The following is an 11,141-nucleotide window of genomic DNA, read 5'->3' as shown; positions in this document are numbered from 1 at the left end:
CCCCCTGTCATAGTCCAGCTGGACTCTGATCCTCTGGAGATTCTTCTCCACTGTGACAGTCTCACCAGCACCATTACTGTATTTTCCACTGCCATGCCATAAACACCAGATTCCATATTCTGGTGAGGCACGTCTCTTTCCCTTCCTGTCAGCTGACTCTTTAGTCAAACCTATAACCCAGACAGGATGATCTCCCACCTCCACCTCCCAGCTGTGTCTCCCTGAGCTGAAGCCCTCAGAGCCCAGAACATGAGCACCGTCAGTGCATCTCTCTGGATTACCAGGAAGCTGCTGAGGTGTGTCTCCTTGTCTCACACTGGTCAGATCATCAGACAGATAGAGACAGCTGTGTGCAGTGTTTGGGTCCAGAATGACGGGACTGAAGTGGACCTGGTCCTTCATCTTCTCCCAGACTCTGAAGGACCGATTGCCCAGGTGTTTGGCCACATCTGTCAGCGCTCCTGGGAGCAGCTGTGGGTCTGACAGTGCGCTCTGGACTCTGGCTCTGCTCTGAGTGGCTTTATAACTGCTGAGGAAGGGCCCGTTGTGTTTCTGCAGCTCTTCTTCAACAGCAGAGACACTGTGTGACAGAGAGGAGATGTGCTCCCGAATGCTCTTCATCTCTCTGCTGATCGTCTTCCCCTTCTGCTCCTCTTCCTCCCTCAGAGCTGCCAGGCTGGACTCCTCTTCCTCTTTCAGGAACTGATGGAGCTTGATGAACTCTGCTGTGATCTGCCACTCTGTGGACAGCAGCTGCTTCTCGGACACTTGAATCACTTCCTTGTATGCTGTCTCCACTCCTTTGTATGTGTCCCTCTTGTCCTGCAGAGACCCTAAGTCAGATGTCAGCAGGTCCTTCAGCTCACTGACTGCTTGTTCTACAGGAACCGCCTCGTGACTCTGGTGTCACGTCAATGGAGGGTATAACATTTCAACTGGCTGACTAAAATGTATTTCCTTATATCCTGTCTGACATCTTTATGACTTGTTTATCCGTTGGAGGACATACTCAAAATATAAAATAATGAATAAAGAATATGTTAAAGATAATTTGTTACTGCTTTTTGCATTTATTTAATGAAAGAGGGGAGAAGGGGCGACTTGCAGCATACAGACTTTTTTTGTCAGGTTTCAAACTCCGGCCCCTGCAGGAATCAGACTTAGTCTATGGGACAGCACAATAAACAAACTGCTCCTTTATGCTTTATCAACTTAGTCAATTATTAAAAAGCTCATAAAATGCCACAGAGAAGGAGAGGATCGTGCCTTTGTCCTCCAGTGAGGACTCAACATTTCCACAGGCTGAGCGACACTAAACCAGTTTCACATGGTTTTATTTTTCACTAACATGAAACATGTTCTGCCAACACGTCTGTCTCACTGCGTTCATATTATCAAGTTTATCAAGGACTAAAGATAAACACTCTCTAAATGTATAATCCTAATATCTACATACATTCTACCAACTCAAGTGTATTTTTTTTCAAAACGTCCAATGTCACAGACTGGGACTTACTTTAGAGTCAGTTGTATTTACATTCAGTATGACCTGTTATGATTCAATGTGAAAGAGTATATTGCTCAATAAGTAATGATCACTTCACCACCTCTCTTGACATCTAGGCGCTTGAGAGTGAGTCAGAGGCAGAACACAGGGACAGTGGAGAGAGGTCTGTTGCTGAGGTGAGTGATGAAAGGGAAATGACAGTTTAGAGTCAATTGTGATGTGGACTTTCATCCCAGAGTGTTAAGGAAATCAGTGGGATATTGAACAGGAAACATTTCAGTCAAGGGGCATCATGTGACCAATATAGACAGAAGAGCAACATTTATTTGAACATTTAAGTCGATACCATTCCCAGGTGAACTTAACATCTGTATGGAGTCAGATCAGTCTCAATATTAATAAATTCTCACAGAAGGACTCACAAATTTATTTTGCGATTTATATATAAACGACTCTCCACAACAATATCTCTCAATGCACTCACACATATTTATTTTTGTATATAAATGTACAAAAAATTGACATTTAAACTGCTTTTTATTAATTCAAAGACGGCTCTGAATTAATTATCAAATATGTTTCCTTTCTTTACTACTGGATGAAATTACAAAATGTACCCATCATTTTCCTCATGCTAGTATAGCCACAAAGAAGTATCAAACCACCTGTTAAAATGCACCAGAATACAGGAAATCTATTTTTCTTTTCCGTGGGGGGGGGGATCCCCACAAAATGTCCCCCCCACATTCAGGATGCTTCCTATGCCCATGGTGTGTGTGTGTGTGTGTGTGTGTGTGTGTGTGTGTGTGTGTGTGTGTGTGTGTGTGTGTGTGTGTGTGTGTGTGTGTGTGTGTGTGTGTGTGTGTGTGTGTGTGTGTGTGTGTGTGTGTGTGTGTGTGTGTGTGTGTGTGTGTGTGTGTGTGTGTGTGTGTGTGTGTGTGTGTGTGTGTGTGTGTGTGTGTGTGTGTGTGTGTTGAAGTGTCCCAACAGTATTAGCAAAACGGGACGCTAGGGTAGGTTGTTCAGCAGCTCTATACATAATTAATAATTTACCGGCATACAAGTCATCCTTGCTGGCAGAGAGAGTGCGACACAACAACTGTCCTGATAATAACACTGTCCTGATCATAATACTTTATTAATAACACTGTGTGTCTGTCAGTTTAGGTCCTACACAATCAGAATCGGGTTTATTACCAAGTGGGTTTACACATAAGGGGAATTTGCTTCGGTATAATTGGTGCATTCAAACCATCAAACACACAGAAAGAAAAATACGTAGCAAACAAAAAAGAATATTTACACAAACAAATATTATCTCAGAAACTGGGTAAAGTATAACGAAATATATGACAAATACTATCTATATTCAAAGTGGATAGCTGGGCTATTATTCAACTGTAAATAAAGCTCAATGAGGCTGGGATATTAAGTTGTTTGGGACGGGAAAGCATCAATGCGTCTCTCCTGTGAACAGGATGTTCCTGTGTGCCAAACTCAGTACGGAATTCAGTTACTTTCAAGTAACATTGCTTTATTTCAAGGTCCCTGCTACATTAAACCGTATTCAATATATGAAATGAAACAATGGTGGACATGGTTTAATTCCGCACTGTTGGTTTGTAAGTAGGATGTGTTTAAGAATGTGCACATGAATATGTGTCTGCTCAGTTAAGTTGCAGGTGTTATGGCGGAGTGATTTGAAGGAGGAAGACAACGGGAATCAGTCGGACTTAAAAACAAATGTGTATCGGTGCTGATTTGTGGACATAGATACAAGCCGAATTGAAAAGTGGCTCGTTATTTAACACATAATAGTGGCAAACGGTAAGCGATAACTTAATTGGTACAGAACAGGCAAATTGTTCAAATGTATATTTCACAGTGACTGTTTGTGTCAGAGCTGTAACAAACAGAGCAGAGAGAAGTTGGTGTCAGTTACATCAGTAACGGACAGCTGTCCTACCGTGGTGTGGGGTCTCCTGCGGCAGTGACACGGTTCCGTCCCGGTGCAGGAGGATTGAGGACGGGTCCTTCAACCCACTGAATCCCCCGGCCGGCGGGCGGGGCAGCCTCCTCAGCCGAGATGGGTCTGGCTGCAAGGAGGCGTTTCCTATAGGGGCGTTTCCTAACTTTTTTTATCCAATAGCAACTTAAGGGATTCCAGCTGCTTTTATAAATCCTCGCAGACGAAGTCATTGTTCTAGTGATGGGAATTCCGGCTCTTCTTGGTGAGCCGGATCATTTGGCTCACCAAGAAGAGCCGGCTCTTTCGGCTCCCAAAGGGCTCTTCAGTTTACCACATATTATACCTTTTAATTAAATCAAATGTAGCCCTGTTTTGACTAATGATTTATATGTGTACACATATATCACTTAAATTATTCAAGACATCCTTTGTACTAAAGTATTCAAAAGTAAAAATTACATGTTTAATATAAATTATTTGCTGTGGCCAATTGTTTTCATTGCATTTACAGACCCGTGTAACTCTCTGATACCACCCAATGAATGCATTGACTTGCTTGTAGAACCACACTACACAAAACAGATGGCAACACCTATAAAAACTATTTAAAAAAGGGGCTACTGTATCAACCTATATAAAGTATATACATATAGTTTTTCTCCCTGCAGGAGAGGGGAGCGTGCTTTGAGATCAGCTGCTAGGCTGCAGCGGGGAGAAGAGGGGGACAAAAAGAGATCTCCGTCCTCCGTGTTTTATTCTTATAGAAGTAAGAAGAGAAGTAATGGGGCAGAAACCCTCCTTTTTACGCAGCGGTCCAGACATAGACATCATAGCTCTACGGCGACACATATTCAGTTGCCAGTTACTTTTGGCATTAGGGCAGGGATATCTTTCAAGGTTTGACATAATGAATCGTGCTACTTTTAAAGCAAGCAACGATGTTTTCAAATCTGTAATCAAAAAGCTCCTCAAAAACACTATAGAAGCAGTTCCTGCCGTTGTTACGTTAGTTCAAACGGTAACAACGGACTACTTTTCTTAGCGGATGCATGTCAATTTAAATCAATACATAAAACAATTTTTTAAATCAATAAAATCTTTTTCTAAATCCATAAAAGCATTTCAATTATTATTGGGAGTCATGTCGTTACTTTGTTGAGAATGTGGCCATGTGTAATAAGCGGGATAATGTCCACATTGCACATTGCATAATGTGCCTTCATGCCGATCTAGATCCCTCCGCAAAAACAAAACAAAAAACGGCTCGTTCGCGGGCGAGAGCCGGCTCCCGTCGTTCACTATAGGAAACGCCCCTATAGGAAACGCCCCTATAGGAAACGCCTCCTTGCTGCGCTCTGCAGCCAGACTCTATTGCCTCAGCCTGCTGCAGCACTGGTAGCACACTGCCCATGCCTGCTCCTCGTTGATGGGCTGCTCGTAGGACTTCAGCACCTCCTTCAGAGACACTAGGGCTGAAGTCAAATAGTCCATTTAGCTTAGGAACCTTCCTAAAGGAGTGAAATGACCCGGAAGTCCCTCAGTGGCAGCCATGATAAGTGCCGTTCGAATTCTCTAGAATGATGAGAATGATAGGAAAGGAGGTTTCAAACTTCCTTTATAACCTCCTTTAGCTTAGGAACCACTGGACCTCCCTAACCGACAGGAGAAGCGAAAATGCTGCCCCACAATGCCTTGCAGCCGCAGCATTTGCCGTCACTCAACAGTCGGCCGTTCACGGAAACAACCGATTATGACCGAGAAATTATATCATGAAAGTTACGGTGCTTATTAAGCATTTTAAAACATAGGTCGGTGGTAAGTTGCCAAAGTGCTTTGTTTTGAACGTTCATCAGTATTATAATCAAAAAGAGAAATATGAACGTTAGTTTTTACTGAAATGATCAAATAAAGTCAACATTTCAGTCTTTACTGAGCTGTGTGGGGTTTGTTCAACTTTTAAAAGATGTTTGAATGGTGATATACACAGTGATAGATGTTAAGGACTAACGTTTATAATAAATACATCTGTATTGATTTTAAGATCTTTAGTTCATACAATCATACGTATTGGGATCATTTGTATTAATGTGGACCGGAGGGAGAGGGGGACGAGCATAAGTTTCACTTTCCTTTTTTATTTAAATTCCAACTTTGGTCCTGAAGAATATGTTTCTCTGTTGTCCACGTTCATAAAGCAAAGCAGCAGCATCAGAGCACGGAGCAGAGTCTCTAGATGAGTTCACAGTAGTCCCTCGTTCTTATTGAACATCCATGTTGTAGTCCGCTGTATAGAAAACTGTAGTTTCCATAGTTTCCCCACAGCAGCAGACGCACACAATGACGTCCGCTGGCGCATCATAAACACGTGGGATAGTGAAAGTGCATTCGGATTCTCTAAAGTACCGCAGTCTCTTCTCCTAAGTCCTTTTGAATTCTCCTATCCACTATCCCTTAACCCCGTGACGTTTCACTCAGAGGTCAAGGAATAGACAATAGGGTTAGAATTTAGGAGCTGATTTTTAAACTATCCGACTGCAGCCTAGGCTTGTTTGAGACAAGCAAGACCTGCGCAGACCTGCGCAGTTGCGATCAACGTCTTGCTAGTGCGTTGCATGATGGTTAGTCATTTTGTCCGACTTGCTCTGGAGGCTCGCCCACATGAGTCTTTGAAATCTCGCGGGACAAAGACGCCCGCAGCCTTGAGAGCGAGGCGAGGCGAGTTGGCGCACTTGCTCTCCACGAGCTGCGGACGCGAAATGCTTGATGGGAAACGGCTCGCTGGTATCTCGAGCTGAGCGCTCATTGGTGGTTTTTACCCCGTGCTGTGCTGATGAAACTCTCCAATTGGCTGGCAAAAGTTTGTTGTTGTTTTGTGTCAGTTTTACGTCGCCACGTCCATTCCCATTTTTCATCATTGTTCCACAATGTTTATCATCATGAAATTAATATCTATATATTTTATACTATACTGCTTACCGTTGTCATACTTTATATATCTTAGCATATTCATACACACTGTTCATACTGCTCACAGGCTGATATCTAGTGTATTCATACCCCACTGTTTATTCATCATTCAATTCATTCTATATGTTATTCTGTAGATTGTGAACATTACTTTCCACTTCACTGCTTGTTGCACCTGGTTAGAAGCTAAACTGCATTTCGTTGTCTCAGTACCTGTAATATGTGCAATAACAATAAAGTTTCTCTTTAAGTTAAACCAAATCATTAAAATAAAATCTATTGCATCCACTTCACCTCCCCCGGCTGCGATCGGCTACTCTCGTCTACTTTCGAGGCGAGCCGCAATGTGTCTCAAACAAGCCTAATGCACTGTTAATTTTATTAAATTAGTTTGTTTTTAAGGAAGGCCAGAGCTTCAGCTGTGTCAAATAGATTGTTCCCTTTAGTTAACGTTATTTAAAAGATAATGATCATGTCTTGTATTACGAGCGTCCATTCCCATTGGATAACAGAGAATTTTACACCCGGAAGTAAGTAGCCTATTCTCCTTACTGTCGATTGATTTTACAGTGATATCTGCACTACTCATCGACTAAAAAACACCAAATTGTCCTTGTTAATTACACAACATTGATTGGTTTGAATTGTGTACAATGCTTTTGTATTTTCCCCCTTCGATTCGGAGAAACAAATATTTTTTCGGAGTTTCCCTTACGAAAATGAACTATAGTATTACTATAGTTTACTATAAGAGTTGTATAGTATCCTATAGTAAGTTTGTAGAGTTCTATAGTATTTTTCACCAGCTATCGTATTACTATAGTCTTTTCTGTAGTGCCATTTTACTAGCTATAGTAGCCCTATAATATTTCAATAGTAATACTATGTATCTAGATCTTTGTAGTATTCCTATATTATTTTAAATATTATAACTATAGTATAATATATAGTGTTTCTGTAGTTGTTTTTTGAACACACTATAGACCACTCCTATAGTAATGATATTGTCATAATGAATGCATATTATTACCATAGTGTTTGTAAAAGTATTACACTTCTAGAATTAATGTCATTTTTTTAACACACTGCTGTGTCAAAGGCAATTCAACACATTCAGTGTCATTTCTGAACTATTTTACACAGTGTAGTAGAAAAAATAAAAATGCACATAGTCAACACATTAGTTTTGACTAACACTGGGCTAACATTGGGCACTGTCATTGGGCACTGTCCTGCCCAATCACGGTTGAGTTATTTCAAATGTATCATTTTTCAACTGTCCATCAAATGTCCCAACTGCCATTTCACCTCTGGCTGCTGTGGAGGATGGATGTCAGCAGAGGAGAGTCTAACTCTAGGTAAGTTACAGAAACAAAACTTTTTTAACAAAGTGAGCAGATATGTTGTCATAATGTGAGCAAGCTAGGGGTCTAAATACATATTTTTAAACTTAAATAAATATGTTTTTTCAATGTTGAACAGCTAACTATTGTTTGAGTTTAGCTGCCTGGATGACAATTATTTTCCTTTAAGCCGTTCTTCTATTTTATTGTATTTATTTTATCTTGACTTAATGTAGCTTACACTCTTTTCTGTGACCATCATTCTTCAATCGACATTATATTGATAGCATTAGCAGCTATATGTTTAATGCTATCTAGCTACTTTGGCTGGGTTTCATTGTTCGGCCAGATGTGGCGGGAAAGTGCAAGTGAGAAGTTGATATACAGTCTCTTACAGTGTAAATACGTAACTTACTCGCACTAAAGTTATTAGTAGTACATGTACACTACAGTTTACCTGTTTCTGACTAAAACATCAGCCACTACTCTATACTTGCACATATTATATTGTGTAGAAGGGAGATTTCATATCTGCCTCTTGTCGCTAAGGCAACTTGTGTATGTGAGATGCAGCGTCACACACTGCACGTTGGGCCTTCCCTTCCGATTATTTGATTGGTCGGAAGGGAAGGGCCTGACATGTCCCTGACACAGCGGACTGCGGGTGTAGTATAGAGTGAGTAGCGTGCAATACTGTGTTTCACCACAAATTAATTTAGAGGGGCGCTGTTTCAGTCTTTGTAAAATACTCACTGACAACAGCGGAGAGATGTTTTTTAATACAAATAAAAAATATGAAGAAATACCCAGCCTCCAGGAGAAAACGCCACTGGAGGCTGAGCAGAATATCCCCTGTGCTTCGCTAGAAGTTGTCTTTATGGGTGAAGTTAATTAACTTAAAATTACCATACTCCTTATAATTTATATAAGGTGTGTATTAATGGGTTTAACTAGAAGATGATAGATGATAGCATTTAATCTGGCATAATATGATTAGTCAACATCAGAATGAATTTGTCTTTTTCTTATAATTACAGGAAGCGGGAATGAGCTGCAGGAATCTGTTAAAGTCCTAGCAAAAAGGAAATTAATAGAATAATCTACAGTGTCCAAAGCACAAACCATCTCCTGGAAGAAACAGGTGAATTTGGATTTGTCCTGGATAGGATTTTAAAATAGACTTCAAAGAGTTTATAGATGTTGATAGAAGTGAGAACATCAGTAACTTTGACAGATTCCAAGTGCACTTTTCTGAAGCACCGGATCTTCAGCCTGTCCTAAGAGAAGTCTGTAAAACTCAGGTATACATGTATCATGCTTGTTAAATTGTGTTTCAAAAAATCACACAGACCAGAACTTTACTTTGTGCTGTGCTTGCTCTTATTGTTTTGTTCAGCCAAGAACCAGTTCTTCTGAATGGCCTAACTGATCTACTTAAGAAGAAAATTCCAGAAGTATTTGATGAACTGCAAACTAATGCCATTCTTACCGAGAAGACCAGCCTCAAACTTGTCAAAGTTTGCTTCTCTGACTTGGTGGAGAGGCATGGGTTGTAAGTATATGAATGTGAAATGTGTTTATATATAGGGCTTGGGACACTTTTCCCCTTAATTTCATTGCCCAACCATTTCTGTTTCGGGCCTGAAATTGTTCTTGTACATTTTTTACATTTAAGTTATTCGTATTCATATTCTGTGAAAAATGTATTTTATTTTGTTAATAAAGTCCCTATCTTTCAAATTGAAACTGCTCTGCTTGCTAACTTGTATTTGTTGATACCATACTTACTATAGGGATGAATACATCATTATTAAAGCTAATTAACTATAGATTCACTATAAGATCACCATAGCCAACTCTATAGTATTACTATAGTAATTTTCTGTAGTGTGTTCCAAAAAACCATAGAAATAATATATAAAGCACTATAGTGATACTACTAGGGCTGTCAAGTTAACGCAAAAAATTAACGCCACTAATTATTTTAACGCGATTAACGCATGTGTATTTTTTTCCCTCGGCCGCCCCGTAGTTTCAGAGCGCATCGAGTTTAAAATACCATCTACAAGCTGATGCTGCTGACAGCCCCGCTCCTGCCGCCCGCTTGTGGCAGACCACACTTCCACGCTCACCGGCAGGCACCGACTGGCCATCGGGAGGACCGGGAGGGTGTGTGTACGTGTGGCCCGAGCGAGCGAGAGAGAGACCTTACGTGCATTACCGTACCGCAGTGTGAACGCGGCTATTGTTGTTGTTAGCATCTGGTGCTAGCTAGCTGCGCTAACGGATATAAGGAGCTGTTTAAATGAAAACAGAGGAGCGCTCTATCCACACAACTGCGCCGAGCACTTGACTTTATGCAGGCATCCAGACAGCGGGACATTGTACGAGAAGTCAGCACACTCATGATTGCAGCAACATGATTGCAGCGTCCAGGCAGCTCCCGTTCGAGCATATGCCTTGAGTTGCACATAGCTCCAACGATCACACACACTCACTCACTCACTCACACACACACTCACACACACACACCATTTGTATTGTATGAGAGAGGTTCCAGGTTGAATTGAGGCGAATATTTGTAATGTTCAGAGGTTGTTGTGTTTAATATTCATGAGAATATTTGTCATTGTTCAAATGATAATAAACATTAGCATAAAGCATATTTGTCCACTCATATGTTGATAAGAGTATTAAAAACTTGAAAAATATTCCTCTAAGGTACATTTAGAACAAATACAAAATGTGCGATTAATCGCGATTAACTATGGACAATCATGCGATTAATCGCGATTAAATATTTTTAATCGACTGACAGCCCTAGATACTACATAAAACTCAATAGTATAGCTATAATAATTTCCTATAGTGGCTGAAAAACCATAGAAATACTACAGGAAACACTATAGTATAACTGTAACTTCACTATCAGATCACCATAGCCAACTCTATAGTATTACTAAAGTAATTCTCTATAGTGTGTCCCAAAACACCATAGAAATACTATCGCAGTTTTTTGTGGTATTTCTATAGAGAGGCGAAGTCACGCCCATCTACTTCCGGCCCATGGGACCCCGGAAGCGAAAAATTAACATTGAATTCAATGGAGAGAGAACACGTATCTTTTGATCCCGTTTGAATTGTGCCACGAACTACACATATGATGTTTGTCAATCTTAAACAATAAGTTCCATGTCAAAAAAGTCACATTTTGTCGTAAAACTGTTGAAATATAAGACTATGAAAAATACGCGATTACAAAGACTACAAATCCCAAATCCCATTCTGGCTCGCGTAAGTGATGTCACAGGCGATAATGCTCCAAGTGGTTGCGACTCGTAATTAAAGCGAAGAA

The 11,141-nt window shown here is 40.6% G+C and overlaps 1 protein-coding gene and 1 long non-coding RNA gene across 3 annotated transcripts; one reads left to right on the top strand and one right to left on the bottom strand.

Annotated features, from left to right (window-relative positions):
* Positions 1 to 6: 6 nt before the first annotated feature.
* LOC117448948 (nuclear factor 7, brain-like) lies at positions 7 to 4,967 on the bottom strand (the record flags this gene model as incomplete). The annotated part of the gene is made up of 2 exons (XM_034086239.1): positions 4,881 to 4,967; positions 7 to 900 (listed from the first exon to the last, which is right to left on the bottom strand). Coding segments are annotated over exons 1-2 (981 nt in total), but the record flags the coding sequence as incomplete, so codon positions are not given.
* Positions 4,968 to 7,745: 2,778 nt separating this feature from the next.
* LOC117450170 (uncharacterized) lies at positions 7,746 to 9,693 on the top strand. Of its 2 annotated transcripts, none has more exons than XR_004552558.2 (3): positions 7,746 to 7,801; positions 8,824 to 8,927; positions 9,021 to 9,693. It is a non-coding gene; the product is annotated as an uncharacterized lncRNA (long non-coding RNA). The 2 variants fall into 2 exon arrangements; XR_011643578.1 differs by having other exon boundaries at positions 8,824 to 9,087; positions 9,183 to 9,693.
* Positions 9,694 to 11,141: the final 1,448 nt, after the last annotated feature.

Source organism: Pseudochaenichthys georgianus, chromosome 7 (genome assembly GCF_902827115.2).
Source record: "Pseudochaenichthys georgianus chromosome 7, fPseGeo1.2, whole genome shotgun sequence".
NCBI lineage: Eukaryota > Metazoa > Chordata > Actinopteri > Perciformes > Channichthyidae > Pseudochaenichthys > Pseudochaenichthys georgianus.
This window is presented reverse-complemented; position numbering and strand designations above follow the sequence as displayed.